Source organism: Diabrotica undecimpunctata, chromosome 8 (assembly GCF_040954645.1).
Source record: "Diabrotica undecimpunctata isolate CICGRU chromosome 8, icDiaUnde3, whole genome shotgun sequence".
NCBI lineage: Eukaryota > Metazoa > Arthropoda > Insecta > Coleoptera > Chrysomelidae > Diabrotica > Diabrotica undecimpunctata.
The window spans coordinates 120,840,989-120,866,449 of record NC_092810.1 but is presented as its reverse complement, the minus strand read 5'-3'; the positions used below and the strand labels follow the sequence as shown (position 1 = coordinate 120,866,449).

Here is a 25,461-nt window from a genome sequence, read left to right as displayed (position 1 = left end):
AGTTGTTTTAAGTTTTTCTTTTTTTTTTAATATATATGTGGCTGGTCCATTAAAACCAAAAAAACGTAAGATACCTTTAACAGAAGAAGAACTTTTAAACATATTGCAGAATTCCGAAGATGATGATTATTCAGATTTTGATATGAGTCGTCGGGGCTGCGGTTGGGTTGAATCGAATTCGGAAGAGCATACAGATGATGGGGAAGGTAATATAGGTAATTGATTTTTATGGTACTTTGTTTCAAAAAAATGTTATAGGTGGAATTGATGATATATCCATTCAAGAGTCGGAGGTTACAAATGATGTTATTGATGGTATTTTGCACTGGTCCGATATACCGGGTAAAATGAAAAAGTTCCAGTAAAAAAAAGCAACTTCTACAAACAATTCCAGGCAATAAGGAATCTATCGATTTTTTTAGATTCATTGTTGGTGATGAACTCGTAAATTTATTTGTTGAAGAAACTAATCGTTATGCTGAAGAGCTTTTTTGTTCGGAAGGAATTACTGAGACGTCCAGAGTTACACGATGGAAACTTGTTACATTCGAAGAAATGTAGACTTTCTTAGCACCAGTATTGCACATAGGAACAAAAAAGTTAAATAGATTACAAGATTACTGGAAAGGTCGCTATCTGTTTAATACAATATGCTTCGCTAAGCACATGAGCCGTAACAGATTTCTATTCATGAGATGACCAATCAGATTTACCAATAATGACCAACAAAATTCTTCATACCGTCTGATAAAAATTAAACCAATCATAAATTTTTTCGACAGAAAGATGTGAGCCATTTATTATCCCGGAAAAAATTTGTCCCTGAAAAGTCAATGGTATTATGGCGTGGGCGTTTGATTTTCGCCAGTAAATCAAAAATAAACGCCATAAATACGGAATAAAGTTATAAAGTGGTTCAGTATCTATTGGAGGAATATCTAGATTCTGGACGTAATGTCTACATGAACAACTTTTATTATTCATATGAGTTAGCTCACTATTTAACCACACGAAGTACACGCTGCACTGGCGTGACTCCTAGATGAGTAATAACACAAAGATTAAAGAAAGATGAGAAAGAAACAGTTGCGGCCTACTGTAATAACATATTGGTAGGAAAATTGAAAGACAAAAGGGACGTTTTGTATATAATTAAGTTATAATTTAGTTTGACGTTATGAATTTTTAGTTTTGTGAATTATCAAACATATTTTTAAACTATTTTGACTGGAAAACTGTAATGTTTTTGTGCAATATATAGATATCCTTATTTTAGTTAACTTTTATTTATTTGTTAATAAATTCGTAAGACTCACATGAGCGCCAGTCAGCACATAGCAAGAAAATCTTACCAGGGTGCGCATGGCGCACATGTGAGACGCAAGTCAAAACTTAGTTAACACCCTGTATATTTCATTTTAAATATTAACACTGTCCTCACTACAAATACATAAGCATTTTTACAAAAATACCGCACTAGGCATACATTATCCCTAAAAAGTGCGCAGTCAAGGTGTTAAAGGCGGAATATCAAAAATTAAACGCAAATTTTACCCCCAGAATTGTATATGTTGGTTTAGAATAGGCGATTAATTTTCACTCCTTAATGTTCAATTGTATACTGTTCCTTAATGACTAAAAATAATAAAATGAGACATATGCTAATTACCTATGTGGTCGAATATCAAACTGGACGATTAAGCGATTAAAGAATTATGTAATTGAATAAATGGGTAAGGTGTTTGAGGGATGATTTTGGTGGTCTTAAAAGTTGTAGCACTTTACGAAGTCAGCGACATAAAAAACCGAAAAGTCATAAGCCGTGGATGACAAATGACTGCCTAAGTTCTCTCGGCATCGTGAACCGTCGTCGCCCCCATCGGCGGGGTGGGGTAGATGGGGTTGGGGAGGAAGGTTTAGGGGTTGATTTGAATAAAAAGTAACATTCGCGAAAGTTAATAATGGGAACGTGAAAGGAAATCTGATTTCACGCTCGAGCTTTTTATTTTAAAGGTGTGTGATTAGTTTTTGACAACGGAGATTTTAAATTGGGTTTTAGTACTTTTGAATACATTTTCAGAAATAAAATTTGTCCGCTTTCGCGATTTGCATTCCTTTATATTTGTCCCGTGTGCCCTTTCTTTCCCCATTTCGTTACGAATTAGGAAGTTGAGAAGCGGAAATTATTCATTTTGAGATATTAAAACGATATTTTTAGGTTTGATCTTTGAGCCTTGTATTTTTAAAACATCCGTCGATATTTGACAAGCTTTTTTGTAACTTTAACAGCTCAGGATAGTTTTTCGTCGGTGAAAAAATTTTAGAAGCTGTTTCATTATATATTTATTTATTCTGCCAATCCAATACAGAATTGTTGGTGACTCTTGATGCTCATACAAGAGAGACAATTAGCTACCCTTGTTTCTCTATTAAATATTGTGTAACAATACCAATTAATCGCCAAAGCTAAATAATCCTGTGAAACAGAAATACTGGATAAGAGCTGAAAACCCTTAAAATAATTGAGAATAGAGGAAATCTTTGTCAACGTGGTGTACAAAATGAAAGGGAAAAAGCTAGTTCAAGAAACTTTAACAAAGAAATAAAACGGAAATGCAAGGCTCAAACAAAAATAATAAAGAAACTAAGAGACAGAATCAAAACAAACAGCCGAGAGATCTATTAAGAAAAATACGGTACATAACAAGAGACTTTAAAGCACTTAAAGACCACACAAGAACCCTGAGAACCAACACAGAAGATATAGCACAGATGTATTGCCGAGATCTATAAAAAAAATGATCAACTCAAGGAACTTGTTCACCAAACCCCTGAAGAAATCAAAGAAGGACACAAACCCAAGCATAACAAAGCACCAGGTTCAGATACGATAAAAGCAGAAATGCTCAAAGTCGCAGAAGAAACCGGAATAAAATTGCTTCACTTGCTCTGTAACAAAATATGGCATTCCAAGCAATGGTCTGATGTTTGGACAAGACCTACAATAACGACAATAGATATAAAAGGCAGCTTTTATAAATACGACAATTATAGAACTCGATATATAGATGAGCACTATAGTTGTCCAACAAATCTAAAACCAGTGATTCCTTTGAGCGCTCTACTTTTATACAAAATGCTTCATAAAAAACAAAAAGCTCGGGCCTGTTATGCAGCCACATAGGTTAGCAGTGCCGCAACAACCTACTGGCCTATCATGTACAAAGTACTCCTTGTAAAACTTACGTGGATAAAACGAACATGGCAGGAACTGAGTTACCCTCATTAATAGCAAGAACCATAGTAACATTAGTCCTCCTCTCAGCTAAAGTAACACCACCAATTCTTTTCTCGCTTTCTTCGCTATGATTTTTACCGGTTTTTGGACAGTCCCAGTCCCTGTCTCGTCTATATTCCAAATATCATTAGCTGTAGAATGGTTTTGACTTAACACTAATTCTAGGTTTTGAAAAAAGAGCGCGACATTGTGCTTGTTGAAACTGGTACTCCGACTTAGGCTAGTAGCCTCAAAAACTTGAATAGACACATTTTTGTTATGCTGCATGAACTTTGTAAACCAATTATTACTGGCTTGTTTTGTTGCTACCCAATTTTCAGGCACTAGAACTTTGTTCGCTGAACAGCATATTCACAGTCTTGCACACAGCTTGTTGTTGTAAACGAGATCATTCGAGGTCTTCTGTAAACAATTTTCACCTCTTCACCACTGGGTTTCAGCTGATTGCCTTAAACTACCTAATCCGGACTTAACATCTAACGAGGCTGACTCGTAACTGTTTACATTAATCAGACAACGTTTTGTTTTTCCTTTATAATTTCTCACCATTATCTGTAACAAACCCATAAACACGCATTAAAATTCCAAGGGGCATATTGTGACACTGTCACAATGTGCCCCAAACTTGTCGTCACATCTAGCCCCTTCGTACGTCATTTTACATAATGCCACTCGCAAAGACCTCGATACATCCGATAGAAACCAAACTGTGTCTTACTAAAGAGGAATAAACAAGCTATCTATTATAACTAAAATAAGTTTCTTACCTTGTGGTTTGAAAGTGGAATAACAATTCAAAGACAATAGCAAAATTTTACTTTGTTATAACGAAATGACATAAAATGCTAGAAAATGGCACAAACGCATAGTATCACAACCATACTATGCAGACTGAGGCCATGCGGAAGAAGAATTCTGAGTAAAACTAAACTCCTGGACAAAATTAACGCACCACTTTAATTAATTTTAATATTTACAATATGAACACAAAATAAAACTAAGTTACATTGAAATAATAATAAACACCTAAAAATAAGTCCAACATGACTTCATCATGACCTTAATTTGCCTTATTGTTTCTTTAAAAATTTGTTTTTGTCGGAAATGCGTTAATAAGCTAGCATAACTCCAAATTGCAAAAAAAAATCAGTAAAATAACACAATAAAATGCATCTGGGTCAACACTAATACCGTGTAGGCCCTCCTCTACTTCTTATGACTGCATTTATGCGACGAGGCATGCTTGATATCAAATGTTCAACAAAAGCTTGCAGAATATTCTCCCATTCTTCAATAACGGCCCCAATGAGTTGGTTGTAATTGGCGATAGGGGCTCTATGACTTCGAATCTTTTTTTTTGACATAGTTCCATAGATGCTCTATAGGATTCATGTCTGGACTGTTAGGTGGTCACTAAAGGTAATATCAACATTATTTAGGTAGCCAATAAACTGTCGAGCCACGTTAGGATGAGCGTTGTCTTGCATGAATAAAAAATTAGGTCCAAGAAACGGAGCAAAAGGCATTACATGTTCGACGATAATGTTTTCTAAGTAATAATGGGCATTTATAGACCTCGTGCGTATGGGGACTAACTCCGTAAGAGCTTCAAAACTAATTCCCCCCGAAACATTTTAGAACCACCACCAATAGCTACCTTAGGAAATATATTGCAGCTGGCAAACCGTTCTCCTCGCCTTCGCCAGACACGCTCACAACCATCTGGAGCTTTTAGGCTTACTCTAGTCTCATCGGAGAAAAGAACTCGTTTGCAATCATCGATGGTCCAATTTTGATTCAATCTTGCCAAATTCAATCTCTGAACCCTGTGTTCTCTGGTAAGCAAGGGTTTTTAGGCCGATTTCCTGTTGCTTAATTCTGCTTCATGTAAAGGTCTTCTAACTGTTCGAGACGATATAGCGACATTTAGAACATCTGCTAGTTTGTTTTTTATCAAATTGATGGTGACTCTTCTATCTCAAAGAGCACGTTGTCTCAAAAAACGATCATCAATTTGATTAGTGCAACGTTTTCGCCCTTGCCCTGGTCTTCGATGATACGACCCTGTTTCATTATATCGCCTCACCTTGCGACTGATGCTGGAATGATGTCTTCCTAACAAACCTGCAACGTATCGCATTGAATATCCTTCATTTAGGAGAGTCGATGCTCGCACTGCTTTCTTTATTGACAACTTTCTTTGGCGGTTCATTTTTTTATTTGATTTTTATGCAAATGAACTTCCAAACATGCATGTGATGAAAAATATCACAATAAAAAGCTTGTTTCTCACAAGCACTTTGATTTAATCGGCACTTTTTATAAAAAGTTTAACTCACTTTTAGTCTAAAACAAAGTTTAATACAAATTATTGTTAAAACAAGACTATTATTAGCTTACATATCAACTGTCACTGTCAAACAAGGTGCATAGGCAACTTGTCGTACAGTAAATTATCAATAAACAAAGATTATTGAGAAAAATATGAATGGTGCGTTAATTTTGTCCAGAAGTTTATTTGTCACAACATTCCTCTATCACAACTAGCCCCGGTCTACCTTATTATTGCTTACAAGATCAAGGCCACGTAATTTAACCATTAATTTTGGAAAAAAAACGTAACCTACTCTCAACTTATTGGTTATACATTATCGCAGAACTTTTAAAATATCCTTTACTTGAAAACGATTTCCGGTGTGGAAATCGAAACGTCCAACATTAGGTAGACACGTAATTTTCATTACAATCAATTGTGGCTTAACCCCATACAAATATTTATCTTAGATATACCACAAGAAGACAGTTTCAGACTTTTTTTTGTTACTTCGTTCATTACAACAATTACACAAATAATAGTGTATGTCCTATTGCGTAATATACAGTTTACTCATCAAAAATTATATAGAAAATAGTGTAATTGTTAAACGTTAACACTTAAAAAATTTAAATTTTACAATTTCACAAAAATAGAAATAAAATTACAAGTAATTTATTTCCTATGTACCTACAAGCATATAATTTCGTTAATTGTTAATAACATTTATATTATGTTTATTGCCGACCTTTACCATATTAGCAATTTGTTTGTAATGTTTATGCCCTAATTGTTGTAATTGCACTTTTATCATTTAGTTGCTGTGCATGTTATTTTAAATTGGTAAATAATGTCGACTTCAGAACGAATGTGGAAATGTTACTTATTGTTGTTGTCATGTAAATCAAGTAATTAATTTATCGATGACATTGACGATTTGATTTTATATGTTTTGTAATTGTTCGATCGATCTTTTCTGTTTTTAACTATATATTGTCTGTTTGTACTAAGTTGCGTTAAAACAATTTTCAAATCACAAGATATTTTGAATCTGGAAGGATAAGCTAGACTTAAGGCTTTATTAGAAGATCACTGATATTAGAACATACATTTCATTGGTCCGTAGTACTAATGACGTCACATTATGTCAAATGTTTCTCGTTTTAGCCGGTAAAGATACCTTAAAAATGACTACCAGTTATAGGTCAACATTTGACAATATTTTTGTTTTGGAGAGCATACTTTTTTAATTCAAGAAAATAACTGTTTACGAATACAGGTATTGTAATCATATTGTTAAAGAAAGAATCTTGATTTCAAAATGTTCGATTAAATTTACCATTAACTGCTTAGACCGGCTATTTAAATGCGTCAGAATTGTTGTAATGTAATGTATGTCATCTCATCTAGATGTATAATTAAATTTAATCAAATATGTTACTAAATTAAAATCAAATCCAATTAAATTTTTAAAAATATAACCTCAAATAACCCGTTTACAAGTTCTGACAGATTTGTAACATCAATAGTTATCTTCGTCGTACACTCAGAAGGACGAAAAGAAACAGCGCATCTAATAAATTGTTTTAGTATATTTTATATTTGGCAACAGCCCTTTGGTGCACAACTTTAGGAATTTAAAGTGATTAAATTTATTATAGATGATAAAACTATTGTTTTTTTTTATCTTTTAGCACCATATCGGTAGCACTGATTCTTGACATACAATGTAAATAGTACATATAAAAACTAACGAAACATAGTGGAAAATTTAATCAACATAAATATTTAAATCCTTTAATAAAATAAACCTTAAACAGAATACCCAAAAAGGTTACATTCTTCCAGTCAATTTATGTCTAAATAATTCATGTAAACATAAACACAATATATTATTCTTAACATACACAGAATACAAGAAGAATGTAATCCTGCACCTTATTGCAAATAAAACGAAAAAAGTCCTCCTTTCAGTTTAATTAGCAGATACATTGATGAAGATAAGTACAGTATCGGCGGTTGGGAGTTGGACTTCGGGAGAGGAGTCTAAAAAGCAAACACTGTAACATTATATTACCGACCGAGAACAATTGAAGAACGTAATATTAAGATTAATTATCGGAGTCTTATCAGCTCGCAATGCTTCGTCCGCCGCCGTCCTATTCAAACAATCACGAATCACGAGTCATCGCTTGAAAGTTGCTGCTTGTTTGCCGAATCCTCATCCTCTTTCCATTGGCGCACCAAGAACTAATTTCACTCAACAGTAAGAAATACGTAAGATACATTATTCAATAATTTTTATTAACTTTCCTCAATATATTTTTATCTGTTACGGCCTCTATTCATAACAGATGCTTCTGATTTCATTACAGCCATTTGTATACAAATATTCTTGATCTTCTTGGCGACCATCAAGGCTATCATGGTTTTGTTGACTGCTCTGCGAAACAGTTCCTCGGAGGATATCCCAAACCATTGTCGGAGGTTTTTTAACCACGAGATCCGACGGCGTCGTATCTCGTCGTATAATTAGATTACAGTAATTTTTCTATATTAAGTTTATTTGTTTGATCGAACCTTTTCATATTTGACTTGTGTTTACTTGTTTTAGACTCTTTTCTTATTTTTTTTTTTTTAATATTTTACAGATTTTGTGTGATTTTTATCCTCCAACTTTTTCCTCATTTTCGTATTTCGCCATGTTTGCTTATCACTATTCCCATTTAAATATAAATTAATTACTCTTTTGTGTTCTATCCAGCACAAGTAATTGTTTTCTCACTTTGAATTTTCTGATTCAAGATTGCTTCTTGAAATCGTTGGCCATCCTGGTCTTCGTTTTCTTTCTACTTTTCCCTGTAAAATTATTTGCTGCATTCCATATCTTTCGCTGTTCCTCATGATGTTATTGCGGTTAACAGTTCTTTTTTTTTGTATTCCTAATGAGACGTTCTGATTAGTAACAAGATATCTTCACGATTCGAAGATAAAGCCACATTTCAAAAGCTTCAATTTTCTTCAGTCTTTTTCCTCTTCTTCTTCTTCGTCTTCTTCTTTCAATGGCGCTACAACTCTTTGTAGGTCTTGGCTTGCTTAACAACGATCTTCCATTCTGCAATGTCAGATTTCCTTCTGACATTTCTCCAGAATTTCCTTCACCACTGCCTGATGTTCAGGGTTTTAAGATCTTGTCTTATCCTATTTGCTTGGACAAGAGAAAGTGACAAGAGAAAGTCTCTGAAATACTTTTACAGCTCGATTACCTGGCATTCTAAGTGGCCCAGTCAGTTTAGTCTTTGTAACTCTACAATATCTGCGCTCTGTATTAATTCAACCAGCTCGAAGTTCATTTTTATTATCTACGAACCATCGCTAGAATAAGTTGATCCAACTATCTTCTTTTATTTATATTTAAACCAAATGCAGAGGCTTCCCGTTTCAAATCTATAGCTTTTTCAACTAATGCTCTTCTATTGCAGTTTAATATGACTACATCATCTGTATATGCTTATATTTGGGTGGATCTTGTATTATTACAGCCGTTCATATATTCTTCTTCTTATGGCGCCATCTCTTTTCGAAGGTTGGTGATCCAAATGGGAATTATAGCTTTGGAAACAGCTGTATAAGAGATTTCTATGGATGAGCGGTCAAATCATCTGTTTCGGCCACGAGATCTGGCGTCTTTCAACTGATCTTTTACCCTGAACTTTACCTTCCAATATGATGGAAGGTAGCAATAATAATCGCAAAGATATTCAACGACATATACAACTCTGGAGAAAAACCAACAGAATGGCTGAAATCTGAGTTTATTGGACTTCCAAGAATACCAGAAGTCAAAAAATGCGAAGATGAGATGATGTACAAGCCTCATGAGTTATCTTCTAAAATTGTTCCTAAAGATAATTCATAAGAGAATCTACAAGCTGTGTGAAAGTCAAATTTTCTCCAACCAGTTCGGGTTTACAAATGCTGTTGGTACTAGAGAGGCTTTGTTCTCAGTACAAGTCTTATTCTAGAGATGCAGAGACGTCAACTGCGACGTATACGCATGTCTGGTTGATTACGAGAAAGCGTTTGATCGAGTACAGCACGCCAAATAATGCAAATGCTAAAAGGAACAGAAATTAACAACTAAGATCTAAAAATAATTAGAAATCTTTACTGGAACTAGACAGCAAATCTCAAAGTTGAAGGTGAAGACACTGACTATGTGAAAATCATGCGTGGAGTGAGGCAAGGCTGTATTTTGTCTCCTCTAATATTCAATCTGTACACTGAAAGAATGTTTATCGAAGCTTTGCACGAAACTGAAACTACGAAGGTATTCTACTAAATGCTTACCGGCTGAACAACATCAGATATGCAGATAACATTATAGTATTTGCGGACAACTTAGAAGACCTACAAGTTCTTATGAACAAAATCGCGTATTACAGTCAACAATATGGACTCAATATAAACGTTTAGAAGACAAAGCTTATGATAATTAGCAAGAGAAGGATAACAGAAGTTCAACTCTACGTCAACCGATCTCCTGTAGAAAGAGTGATGCACTACAACTATCTCGGCACCATAACAAATGAAGAATGGACCAACAACCAGGAGATAAGAGCGTGCATCGGAAAAGCTAGAGCCACCTTCAATCGGATGGGGGCCATCTTCAAGAGTCACAACCTCTCTCTTGATACAAAAGTAAGAATGTAACGAATAGGATCAAGAAGAAGAAAAATGATGGAAGGTAAAGTTCAGAGTAAGTTCAGTCTTTGTCATATCGCCATCTATTTTCACCACAGCCTTGGAATCCTCGAGTCATTTGTATAAGCTTAACTAACTTTTACGGTATTCCTAACATGGATAGTTGTTTAAACATTTTTTGTCCATCTACTCGTTTAAACGCCTTTTGGAAATCAATGTGATATTTGTAAATTGGTATGTTAAATTCAGCATATTTTTCATGTACACCTTTTAACATAGGTATTTGGTCTATACTTGACTTCTTTGGTGTAAAACCACATTGGTATTCACCAATTACTTCTTCCGAAAATGAATAAAACGGCTGTTCATAATTCCCGATAATATCTTGAAGCCGACATTGAACACTGTTATGCATCTAATATTCATTATGTATTATGTTGCAATGTCACCTACGCCCCTGGTAGTATATTTGATACGGTCCTGAAATCTTACGGCTGACAAAATAAGGGTAAAATTCAAGTAAAATTAGTGTTAGCGCCTCGAAAATAATCTTATGTTGGTTGGCATTATCATTAATTATAATACAAATCTGCAAACGTCATACGAAATTAAGGATTTTTACCAAGCAAACCGGAAGTCAGTTTTGAATGCCAGCGCTGAAGATGGGAAACTGGGAAGGGGCAATTCATTATATCCTCCAATACATAAATCATAGCTTATCTTTGAGCTACGATGACTGGCAAAAGGAAAAGTTTAGTCTACATGATTTTCCTTATTAAATTGATTTGTGCATTAATGAGAGATTTATTTCCTTTAATATGCTTAAGATATTGACTAATTGTAATAATAAAAATTCCTTTACTTGTACTAAGCGTTTAATAAGCACAAACGTTTATAAAAATTATAAAATTTTTTTTTTTAGGAAAAAATTGCGAAAAATCGATTAAAAAATATTTGGATTTTAATCCATTGTTAGACAATAACTTTTCAACAATATTGCTCTTTCTAGCATTACTAGTGATATTTCTACTTGTTCTAGATGAATGAAAATGAGGCATTCCAGTAGGTGGAGTATCCAATTTTTGATGTGACGATGATACATTGCTTATTGTCCAAAAGTAAAGAAGAGCTTACTGTATAAAATCGAATATATTGTAATTCGAATATAAATTCAATTGCCCTATGTACGAACTTCTCGATCGACGATGTGAAATAATTCGAAGTCAGGGAGTAATTAATTTATTGTTAGCTAATAAATACTCACGACGTAACTTCAAACAATGACTTAACGTGCTTTATTGAGGTAAATATTCTGTTAGACTATGAACTCCTAAGCGTTCAATCTCCAATTTGTAAGCTCATAAATAAAACTACAATTCATAAAAAAGACTCTGCCTTGCACCTTGCAACTTATATTTTTGTCCCTAGATGCTTACACAAATATAATTCGAACTATGAAATTATTGCAGCAGGTATATAGGTAAAATAATACGTAATAATACGTTAAGATTAATGTGAGATTAAAAATTAAGGATTTAATTTGTAATTAAACATTTACATTGATATTCTGCAAACTATAAAGAGTTAGCGAGAAACATGGACTACGGATTAATAAAAACAAGACAAAAGTAATGATTGTCGATAGAACAACAGAACAGAAATTCAGAACATTACAGGATAAGAAATAGTTGAAAGTTTTATTGATTTCCGCAGCACCATCAACAACATTAAAAGATATGAATAAAGAATTCGACGAGGTATACAGATAGGTAGACGCCTTATCTACTTCTTCTTATGGGGTCCTATCCAATTAGTGGATCTTGGTGACAATTCTGGCATACTCCTCTCGGTCTTGTGTGGCTCTAAAGAGTGTATGGGCATCGAGGTTTGTCTAATTCCTTATGTTTTTAAGCCATGAGTATTTCTTTCTTCCGATGCCCCGTTTTCCTTCTATCTTCCCTTCCATATTGAGCTCTAAGAACTGGTACTTGGAATTTCGAAATATATGACCCAGATAAGCAGTTTTTCTTCTTTTTATTATTGGCAGCAATTCTCGTTCTCTGCCCATTCGATTTAATACTTCCACATTTGTTGTGTGATCTGTCCAGGGAATTTTAAGTAGTCTTCTAGCCTTATGTACAACCTCACTAAAATATGAAAAAACAGACATAATAAAAAATAATCAATTATTATTACCATTTATCGTGAATGTAGTTTTTTTATCGGAAAAAACGTAATCTTATTTGTAAAATGAGAGTCCATATTAACCTTTTGCATTAGGTTTTACAAAATTCAATTCTTCGATCAAAATCTTCATCAGATAATTCTCGAAACAGCCTTTCTTTATAAGGAAGGAAATTATTTTTCTAGAGAACGTTACTAACCGATCTCGGACTAATATCGTATTTTAATGCATATTTTTAATAATCTGTTGCTTAATCGTAATATTCTATAGAGCAGTGACTGACAATGGAGTATGGAGAAGACGATATATCTTCGAACTTTAGAGAATATACCAGGAACCTGATATCGTAAAACATATTAAGATAGGACGCCTGAGGTGGATAGGGCATGTAATGCGGATGGAACAAAATGACCCAGCTAGAAAAACGCTTCTTGATACACCCATTGTTCAGAGAAAAAGAGGATGACCCAGAACAAGGTTCCTTGATAACATCAAAGAGAAATTCTTGAGGAGGCCAGGACCCACGCAGGATTATAAAGCCAGAATGATGATGATGAAATCGTAATATTACTATTGATGGAACGGATACTGTGCGGACTGCATCGTATAAGTACATAGAACATGAAATTCGGTTGGGCAGAGATAACCAGACATGTGAGCTCCCGCGTCGCATAGAATTAGACTTTGCAGTATTTGGTAAATTAAACTATGTATGTAAATAGGACCTACCCAGATGCCTCAAAAGGAAAATCCTTTAAACTTCTTTGGAGCCACTTATTTGCTTAGTCGACACTGGACACTGGGCACTGGACACGTTCTTAATACTATTGCAATCTTAGGTCAATGGCATAAGACGCGGTTGAAGGTAACAAGCCAAAGGACCTGTTCCTACAACGAACTTATAGTAGAAACTGTACGAAATTGTTGCCTATTCTCTTTGGTTTAACCTACAGTATCCTGTACGCATGTCTACGAATTTTATTGCCAATTTTCCGAAACGCAATTCTTAGTTTTTCGCAGCAATATACCTCGTTCAAACTCATCAAACCAATTAAAATCAGTTAGTCTTCTCAATGCAGGTATAGTGTACTTTCAACATACCTTATTTATTAATATTTCGATAATATTTCCTATGCATTATTGGGTGTTGCCTTTTCAATATTACAGAATATAAAATTTAGAAAAATGTACCACATTCTTTCATAAACATTATTATAATTGGCACTACATTTACAATTGAAAAATAAAATTGATGGGATATTGAAAGACCAACATAATATGTTCTACCATCGTTAATGTCCAGGCATATTATGTTGATTTTAGATTTTCACATACTTGCTCAGTGGAATAGTTGAGTGAGCAATTGGGTTAGAAGAAATTTTATGTGTTAACTGAAGAGAATAAATTAATTATTGTAGCAATAAAAAGAGATGTCAACTGTTGTTGGTAGCGTGATTTAAATGAAAATAATTCATTTTGTTTATACGGTACATAGTTTTTATTTATATAGTTTAAGTATCAGGTTTGCAATATATTGTTGAAGCGGTTTTAATGCTTTTTTAATTTTTGTTTTTTTTTATTTTCACAACGGACCAACCTTGAGAATATTAATGCTACACGATATAACACATACACTGCCATTGTGGTCTTGCCAGTACTACCAATCTATTAGTAATTCATGAGTTAGCCAGTTTGGAAACTTTTTTATCGTATAATGATGTCCAGATTTTATTTTAATTTTATGTAATGATTTACGACTGTATGCATTGAATAGTTTACATCCTTACATATCTTAAAGTAAATAGTAGCCGATTTTTTGAATTGTTAACTCGTTTAAACGCAAATTTTGCGTCAAAGTGACGTTAACTACCGGTGGAGTGTCCAGAATAAAGTGATTAAAATAAAAAAATCAAAAATAAATAACTCTATTTTACAAAATGTAATATAATTATAGAAAGAAGTTTTTTGAATAGGTTAAATGAATATGACTTAAAACGGATTATGTTCTTAATAACGAAAATAAAGAAGTATTATTTTAAATCTTTTTTATATTAAACAATGATTAACAGTAACAAAATGAATATTTGGTGAAAGCCCATTATGAGCTAAGATTTCTTTTATTTAATTTCTTTGTCAACGCTGCCCACACGTTTTCGATGTGTTTAAGGTCTGTGTTATGTATGGTTCTCATGTACGCATATACTTGGCAACGTTGCACTTGGTAAACGGAACCATAAGTGACAGCTGTGACATGACAACCAGACATGGGCAACACAATTAAGTTAGGGACTCCATGTGAGTGAACATGAATAATAATGTTAATTTAGATATCATAATAAAGCTTAATAAAACCTATCGTGAGTAGTATCGTAAGTAAGTACCACAGTCCTAAAGAGCTAAACATTACAGTCTGGACTCCAGGAAGGCCACGGAAGAACATTAACATGAGTTTCTTCCTCCCATTCTCAAACAATTTTATTAGAATGCATATGGCAATTGTCATGTTGAAAGATGAAGTTGTTATTGAGGAATCTCTGGATCACTGACGGCAACATTATGTTCTCAAGAATATGTTTATAACATAATCCGTACTCCAAATCTATGATTTCTCAGCCTATAAACTTTTATTCGACCATTGCTATATAATTAAAACAGTTTTTCATCGGAAAATGCAACGTTGAACCAAAAGTTGTCTTCACAATTTATGAATTCATTACAAAATACAACTCGTCTTCTCAACAATGCATGCGGCATTGGGTAACCTAATATCTACAGTTGCTTTTAGTTTCTGTGTTCTGAAGGGTATGTTATTGCTCAGTTTGTTTTATTTTAAAGTGAAAGTGATTATTTACAACGTTTGATACTGGTATCTAATAAATCAAAATAATCATGGCAGATACGAGTGTGTTTGAGTGATCAATTATCTTGTGCTCGTGGAAAAAACTCTAAGAAGGGTAACAACCTCACTTCGAGCACAAAATTGATCATTTTCCCATGTAAATCTTCATAATAAAATTAAAGACCCAAAATAGCAAATTGGTCGCAAAGTCGTACAGCTCGGAAACGGCTAGACGGATCATGAGGCATGAGGTATCAATGGAAAGGGTGGAGAAAGACGATTATTAAAACAAACATGGCGTCGTGTCAAAAAGGCAATGTGGCGTATTTTTATTGAATTTTGTTGTCTGAGGTATCAAACGCTTGTATACAAAACAAATGTATACAATAAAACTATATTAAAAAAACAAGACTACAGGGTATCGTCAAAGTCTGTAACGTCCACTGATACATATGAGTTAAAATATATAAAGGGTAACGTTCACTGAGAGGCATGAGTCTGTCGAAACATATATACTGGGTATAGTCAAGTGTTTTTTATGACATACTTTGTTCTATTTATGTATTCTATTTTTTACAAAAAATAGACAGACAATGATTTTATAAGTAAAAAACGTGAAAGTATTTCTTTACAGAACAAAAACTTATTAAGTCCATGTAGACAAATAAAAGACAAATAATTAACTGAAACGTAAACCAAAAACCAATATAGCAAGTTTTATTCTTTTTATTGCTGATTAATTGTAAGACCTATTTTAACATAATCACAGAGTTTTAAACTTTCTGAACAAAACCAAAAATGTGACTTATCAAATTATGTTCCAGTGGTCTTCAAACGCCAACAGTAATTTTGGTCCTTCTCGATTAAACAGTTTATCCCTTAAGGAGAAAAAATACTGCAGCGGATTTTAAAAGGAAAAATAGAAGATCAGAGGGTTTTTAGAAAAGAAAATTCTTGACGAAAAAAAATGTTAATTACAAGCGCGTAAGTAATGGATGCAGACTATTTGAGAAGTGATACGGAGGCTAATATTTATTGTAATAAAAAATAAATGGAAGTATCTAAAAAAATCACAAGAAAATATAGCGTAAGAGATTGTTGATCTAATAAATGATAAATAAGGCCATGTCTTTTATTGTGTTCATACAAAATTCGGTTTTAATGGTATAATTTATTCCAAGAGTATTTAAATAGTATATTATCATATTCTTATCATTTTCCTTCTTATTCTGAAGTAAGTCACGATTCCGACAATTCTTTACCCTTTGCATAATAACTTAAGCCTTTGAATTAAATGAGAAATGCGAGTTATTTGTTAGTTAAGCGCGACTTGAGAGGAACGGGGAAAGTAGATTTACATTGGTAAAAATGCATGTGCACGAACCGGCAGAATCGTTATTTGGTGTGACACCGTGATTATTCAAGCCCCCGTCAGATGAAGTTGTGTGTTGTGTGCGGTGGCAGATCGTTTTCCAACTCTAACAAATCATTGCAGGAGCGTCAACGTTAAGCCGCCAGCAGGATCTAGTGAACTGGGACCCTGCAAAGCCGGTTAATCGCTTGACATTTGACAAATGCTGATGTTCCATATAACTCTGTATGTCCTATGATAATACCCGCCGTGTCGATTTACAAATTACATCACCGTCTCATTTCAGAATAATTGCTATACAGGCAACTACTATTATTATTAGAAACTAACACTAATATGTTCCATTTATAATACAAGTATAAGTAATTTTTCTTCTTTTTTCCTACAGGGACTAAACAAAAAGAATTACTAAAAATAATCAAAGAGAGGAAATTGAAATACTTGGCTCATGTGTTGAGAGGCGAAAGATATGAATTACTTCAAGTTATACTGGAAGGAAAAGTACAGGGCAAAAGATCAGTAGGAAGACGCCAGAACTCGTGGCTGAAAGACCTGAGGAGATGGTTCGACCGCTCATCCGTAGAGATCTTTTGCGCAGCAGTTTCCAAAACTACAATTGCCATTTGGATCGGCAACCTTCGAAAGGAGACGGCGCAATGAGAAGAAGAAGACTAGACTTTGCCTGTGCCATTTTCACAACCTTATTATTGCCAGATTTCGTGGTGTTAGTATATTTCTTTATCCCCTCGAGTATTTTTTGGGTAGTATTTTGTTTTCCATCTTGTAAACGTCTTGTCTTCATTTATATTAATTTATAATCAGCTTTCTTATAATTTATAACCTATATATTTTGGCTTATGATGTACGGCTTCATTTGCTTTCTTGTATAGCTTTGTTTATCGTTTATATAATATTAACTTCAGTATAAGACGAAAGAGCACTTTCATAATTTGATAAAATTAAATTTTGTACCGCATATTGCTGAAATTTATGTATTTTATTAGATGTGTCATTATTCTATTCATAACTTGTGCATATAAGAGACTATACAAAGGAATACAAGTGTTGTATTTCCTTTGTAAGATGTTGACGGTAGTTATTTTGGTTGAATTTACCGAAAGTACAAGCTGAATATAGCCGCAAATGTCAACCATGAAATAAAATATTTCGATTTGGCAGTGTTGAAATGTTTTATAATGCATATGTTGTATGCTTCAAATATAAAGAGAGAAAGCTTTTAAAAAGTACATTTTGATTATACTGTTTTATGAATTCTGCAATTTTTAATTTATATCAAACAATAACGAGTAAATATTTGTCTCTTACGAGATTGATTGCAAACATATGTTGCAATCTGGCAACTGTTGATTTGACGATTGCCAAATATATCCCCTAATCTATCAAAGGGTTATCGCCAAAAAAAATTTCTAATAATTAACTGTAATTAATCTCCAAAAAAACAAATATTTACTCATTCTTGTTTTATATAAATCAAAAATTGCAGAATTCATGATATAATATAACCAAAATGTACTTTCCTAAAGCTTTATCTTTTTATATTTAAAGCATACGACATCTACATTATAAAAACGTGCCAACACTGCCAAACCGAAATTTTTTGTTCCATGTTTGACATTTGCGGCTATAATCAGCTTGTACTTTCGGTAAACTCAACCGTTATTTTTACATACAAGCTGTTTGAATATACATATGTAATCACTGCTAGAAAAACCTTTTGGGAACCTCAAATAAGTAATATTATTTACAAGTAATTTTCGGCAATTTTGTTGCGCAGCAAGTGGCTGTGCTGATTGTAGGATTTTCAAAGTCATTCCTAGTTTTGACAAATTGTAATATTCATCAAGCCCAATAAACTAAGATCGACAGGACATGTGAGTCGGAGTAAAAACAGCCGATCTCTAATAATTTGTTTCGCGAAAGACCAAACGTGAAAAGAGCTATAGGATGGCCTGGAGTAAGGTTGACATGCAGTCAGTGAAGATCGGGAAAAAGTGGCACAGGACCGTCAAGAGTGGAAGATAAAGGCAGCAATGATACACGAAGAAGTGTAATGCCATTGATGATGATGATGATTATATATGGTATTATATAGTCTATAACACACTTATTTGATAATGATATACAAGTTTAATAATTATTTCTGTAGGAATTCTGTCAATCCACATGGCTTTATTCGCTTTTGCTTAAACATTTGCATGTATTTTTTCTTTTGGAGTGGCCTTATCCTGATTTTGTTCATTAGTTGTGTTGCAGTTTTGCAACTGTATATAAACATTGCTAAAATATTAACAGACTCTTTGTTAGTTTTGATTCTCCCCGTATAGTTAGCCAATATCCGCTTACAAAAATACAGACACTATCGAACAGTTAAACGGTTGTAATACATTGTTGCAAATAAAAGACTGTTTCTTGACTGTCTTTAGTTAAAATTGCCGACCGCCTTGGAAATTATCGCCTACACGTGGCGTCAACTAGTAAAAAACATTTCTTGAACTAACCGCCGTCTTTGCAGCCAGTAGCTGAGAGTCGTTCCATCGGTCAAACAAGACAGTAGTAGAGGCTGTTCCGCCATCAGTACGAGAGAGTCGTTCCATCAGACAAATAATATAGTCGTGTCTTAGTTAGGAGTGGAGTTCGTTCCGCCATCATCAATACTTTTATGGTTGCTGTAGTCGAAGAAGACATCGTTTTCGATAGCGGGTGCTATCATTCGATTAGGGCAAAGTGCAAGCTACACAGTTTGTTACCAAAACTATTTGCTGCTACATCGAATACCGTTGACTAGTATATGTATTTTGTTAATGTTATATTTAAATACGTTTACTTGCTATAAATCCATGTTTTTCTGTGCTGAATCCATTGAATTTTGTGTCGCGAATTGAAAAACATTTTAACCTTTATTTGGAACATTTAAATCTAACTTTAACGGAACATGTAACGTTTATTTAAGTATGTATTTACGGTATTGTATGATAATTTTGTACGTGAGTTTTACCATTTATATCTATATATAGCTTATATTACTATTTATCCTATATACAAAATTATTCTAGTGAGTTACATAAATATTTATGATAATTATACATATTGACATATTGATAATCAGCTGTGAAAATCATTGCGACTGGTCTTTCTTGCCCTATCATATTTTAGCTTACAGCTGTGTTTTTATACTTATTCGTTCACCTTTTGTAAAGCAATCTGGGTTATAAGTAACAACTGGTTTTTTGTATCTTTATTACCCATATTTTAATTTGTAAATATTAGGGATTTATATAATCTTATATATATATATATATATATATATATATATATATATATATATATATATATATATATATATATATATATATAATGTGTTTATTGATTTTACTTTTTTAATAGAGTTTACTTTTTTAATAGAGTCATAAAGTCCTTTTGCTTTTATTTTCTATGGTAATGTACGTACCCAGTGCGAAAGGCAAAAAACCAGGGAGTTTTAGATTGAACATGTATATATTCACCCTCCCTTTCTGATGGTTTTATATGTTATATAAAGATCATCGTATTTTCAGAAAGCCACAAGTTGTAATGTTTCATATCTCATTCACTGAGACTTAAAGACTCCTTAATTGAAATCAATATTGCGTTAAAAATTCCATTTTCATGAGAATTCATGATGCCTTTGCCGTCAAAAAACTGTTGTAGTTTGAGTTGAGTTATAGAATAGATAGTATTGGAGAAAAGAGAGTGAGACAACTATTGGCTCGTTATTAAACACTGGCGTTTTAAAACAAATATAAGTACTTTATACAGTATGGGCACACCAACATTTCAAAATAGAGCAAATAACAACAGTCAAGACATAATAAAAATAATATTTATTCCAAATTCGAGTCACATATCGTAATTTCCAATTAGCGTTTTTAGAAAATTAGTTTTAAAAAAGTATATACACTTTATATAATTATATGAATGAATTCTCATGTACATTTTAAATTAAGTAAATATCCCCATTTTCGTTTTCATTTTAAAGGCAACGATGTTTTGTTCACTTTCGTCACAAAGGTTTTAGCACGTTTTATCAATTAAAACATAACAAAGGATAACCAGATGCAAAAAAGAAAATCTGCGTCCTCCTTCCACAACTAAACTTACAGAAAACCGTCCTAGCAATTAACAAAGCAGAATTAACAAAACATTGGCCGATTTAAATTTGAATTAAGACCCCAAAAATTAATTAATCCTCGTCACTACACGAACTCGAGCAATTAGTCTGACATGAGAGACGGCAGAGTTAAAATCTTCTATTTCAGACTGCGCAGACATCTGCAAGCTTCGTTTCTACTTTATGAATATTAATAGTTTAACGAAAAAGTATTTAATTTCCCTCATATATCACTGCCCACAATGAAATATATATATATATATATATATATATATATATATATATATATATATATATATGTATATATATATATATATATATATATATATATATATATATATATATGTGTGTGTGTGTGTGTGTGTGTGTGTGTGTGTGTGTGTGGGTGTGTCCTTTTAAAAAATTACAACAAAATACAATAAAAATGTTTTATTGGTTAATATATAACAAATAAATTAATTCATTAATAAAACGGTTCAAAAAAACGTTTAAGAATCAATGTCAGAAGTCAGAAGTTGTACAGGCTGTCCCAAATTGGTATGTTTTGCAGGGTATACCGAAAAGTAGAGGAAATAGAAAAAAAGTAGGTAGTTAAGATGTCATGAATTTTTTTTTTTTTTTTTTTGGTAAAGTAACAATTGCCTAATCAAATCCTCTACATTTTCTTATCTACATAATTAATCCGCCTGGAGTACTTTATTCATTATTAAATTATTATATTTTACATACCTTTCTAGATGTTTAACGATGTCTTCATAAGCTGCCCGACAATTTTCCCATATTCCAGACCTAAGAATAATATTAAAAATTAAAATAGTAAATATCATTTCTATTCTAAGTAAAAATAATAAATGAGGAAAGATGCTAAAACAACTATTGTGTTTATTTATATTTTTCTGTTTTTAACGATTTTCGAGATAGATCTTTTAAAGGGTTTCTTTATAAGTTTTTTCTAGGTTTCACTGTACCTTCGTGTTCTGTTTGATGATTTGGTGTTCCATTTAGAATTAGGAAACATCATTGTAGCTTGCGTTGAACTATGTATGCACTTAAGCTTTTGTTTGCCACGTTTAATAATGGATGTAGTTTGCAGTGAGCCTATTTTATAATTTTTGGTTTATGAGCTCCGGCTATATTTTCTTGCCATTTTTATTATAAACTAATCAAGACATCTTGTATTTAAATAATAGTAAAGATAATTCATCAAATTTAGATAAATAGGGAATATGTTTTTTTTAGTAACATTTTAGTTAGTTAGCTGTGATCTTAAGCATTGTTTGTTCATTTTTACAACCTTTGGCAAGCTATTCTGGTCGATACCAAAAAAATGAAAAATACAAACCCACTCATGGAGAAATAGACATTTTGTATCGGAGTTATAATATGTTAAAACCAACAAAACACTTGGAATGAAAGATGAACTTGCCGAAAGAGAATCATTCACAAGATACAGATCGTTCACAATTCAGAGCCGGCTAAAAAGGCGTGCCAAAAAGCATCGTTCGTGATGGGAAAAAGCCTAGATGTGAACACAATAAACTTTAATAGGAAATTATACCCAGTCAAGTAGATGGCAAAATGTAAATTGGATGAACATCCGCTAAAAAGGCTGAAACACAACGAAAAACAAGTAGGAATCGGCTCAGAATCATAACTTTATTGGAACTTTAGAGACGGCTGATCTATATATGTACCACTCTGTCAGTTTGAGCAGCATTAATAATCTACGTCTGCCTAGACTGCCCTTTCCTTGGATCTTTCCCTAGATAATCAGTTAGAGCAAGGTGAATCTCTGTTCACGTGAAATGTGTCCGAGGTCTTCAAATTTTTTTATTTTGATTGTTTAAAATTTCCATTTCTTCATTCAACTTTCTCAGAAGTTCTTTGCCTGTGGCATGTTTTGTCCACCATATTTTTAGAATTCTTCTATACATCCACAAGTCGAATGATTCCAGTGTTTTCATTGATGTTGCATGAAAAGTCCAAGCTTCCATTCCATACATCAAAATCGAAAAAACGTAGCATCCCGCCAACCTAACTCTAGGCTCCAACGTTAAGTCTCTTGTGCATAGCACTCTTCCAAATTTTGTTAAAGTTTGCATGAGCCTTTTCTTTGCCAATTTTTATTTCCTGGAAGTAGTCAGTTGTGGAATTAATCATTGTTCTCAGATATGCATTTTTTACTCGTTCGACATTTGTTCCGTCTATTAGAAGATTCTCGTTGAATTTCGTTGAATTTTAACATTCTCATAAAGTTCGTGTTTTTTCATACTCTGCAACTCTGGTCATCAGTTTAAAGCTCTCAAGAACTTTTTTCAGGATCTCTTTCGAGTAGACTTTAAAAAGGATTGGCGATAATACGCATTCCTGTCTCATTGCACGTTTAATTTTAATTTCTTCTAACAGCCATTTATTACAGTCTATTTTCTTTGATTTCAGGACATTAATTAATTCTTGATGTCGTACTTTATCGAATGCTATATATCTTGATTGACATCCAGGCATCTTTGAATCAATAGATTAAGTAAAAAAAGAGCCCCATATATTCCTAGACCTTTGCGAGACCCAAGTTGTTATTCTTTAATGTTGTGATATTATTTGTAGTTATATTAAAATTCTTATATATATTCTATAAATAATGTTAGTCATATTTTTACATGTTTCATTGTGTAACTGAAATTGTTTTTTATCAAGAATCGAGGACGCCCTAACTGGGTTAAGTTTAGTAAAAACAAAACTTTAGCAAACACATTATTTTGGCATAGTTGCAAGTAATCCAAGCTGGTGGCCTCCCTATATATGACAATATTATTTCATCATGTCGCCATGCAGCGACGAATAGAAAAATGGTAAACAATGAATTGAGAATAAAATTAAAAGTTAAGTTGTAGAGTTGGGTCGTAGGGTTGGGTTGTTAAATTGAGTTATTAAGTATTGCCGACAACTTCGAGGTCGAGATGTAGTTCTCTTCGACTTTAATTAAGTACTATTTTAAATGTTAAAAATTAGTATGTAAAAATATTAACCATTTGTTTTATAAATAAAGATGGAAGCACTGAAAGAAGTAACCTTTATTATATGATGGTCCGGTCCAACCATTATATATTACGAGACGAAGCATGTTTACATTATAATGTCTACGTCCTTCTTTTTCTACTTGTAGTGCCTATCCATTTCGGATGTTTTGTGTTTCATAATGTCTATGTTCGTCTTCTTCTTGTAGTGCCTATCCAATTCGAATGTTGGTGACCATCACGACAATGTGTACGTTGCACACGTGAAAAAGTTGCAGTAATCTCCGCATTTTCTTGCATTTTTCTTTTTGGTGGGACAAATAAAGATTAAGGTCAACCAGGTTTTTGAGTAAGACGTCTAAACTATAAATTTGGTTAAAAAGAGTCACTAAGACATCAATGTGCTTCTCATCTATATTTTTTAGTATTTCGATAGAAAGCATATTATATATAATCGTTCTGTTCTCGTGGTTAGTCTCCCTGTATGTATTGCTAATTTTGTTCTTACATTGTGTGCCACACAATACCCCTCTTTTCCTTGCAGAAGTATTAAATTTTTCTATACACAGTTTTAGTAGACAATGTTTTAGTCTATGCCAGTGCTGGTCAATATCATTGGTGTCTATGTTCAGTTTGCTACAGTTCACGTGCAGTTCGTGTTGGAGGCATTCTTTTCCGTTGGGTTCTTTAAGTTTTCTTGTGTCTACTGTAGGGACTCTTTCATGTATTTTAATGTTTTTAAGTAAGAGTGTAATCCTGGCGATAATTGGATTATGATCTATGACCACGTTTGCTCCGTGGTATGCTTTCAGCAGCATTACGGTATCTTTTATTTATCATAATGAAAGATACTCTAATATAAGAATCATAACAGGTTTCCTTCATAGACATTTGCCAGTTAAGGAACATCTGTTTCTAATGTGGATGCTTTATGGAAACTTAAGCTGCACACTCTGTAGCAGAGAATATAAAACAGTCAACCATATCTTTTATTACTTCAAACACTAGACCACAGACGGAGATGCAACTCACTAGAACTATAAAAGCAAGTACAAGACTCCAGAATTCTAGACTTAACTTATTTCAATGTAAATATAAGCATTTGGCATAAGCATTTTACTTACAAAAAATGATTAAAAAACATTATTTTTATAAAGAACTTTAAAAGATGTATTTAAATTTCTACAGTTATTTTATTGATAAACCGCGATACTACATGAAACAGTTCTCTAGTAAAAGATACATTGATACGGAAACTCGTCGTTCCTTTAATGGAAAAGCAACTGTTTTCACTGTTAGTTATTATTTATTATTATTCATGTTACATATTTGTAATTTTATCGTTTCTGCTTGTACTTCGCGATAGCCAATCTATGAAAACTACTTCTTAAATTTTCTTGTATTAGCAACAACGTTGTATATATTACAAACGTACACAGTCTACAAGAAGAAGTCTACTTGTTTACACGGTTGTTCGACTCATCATTATCATTTCAGCGCTCGATGCTCGTAATTAAAATGCAAATCTGAGCCGGCGAATGCGTGTACACGTCACAAAGAAGCGCCA

At 33.1% G+C, this 25,461-nt stretch overlaps 1 protein-coding gene across 2 annotated transcripts in view; it reads right to left on the bottom strand.

Moving 5' to 3' along the window:
• Positions 1-25,461, bottom strand: part of dac (dachshund family transcription factor) — a 442,638-nt gene that overhangs the window by 107,145 nt on the left and 310,032 nt on the right. For both annotated transcript variants that reach the window (XM_072540865.1, XM_072540866.1), the window contains exon 4: positions 21,610-21,669. In XM_072540865.1, coding sequence (XP_072396966.1) covers positions 21,610-21,669 — 60 coding nt within the window. The remainder of the gene's footprint in view (positions 1-21,609; positions 21,670-25,461) is intronic.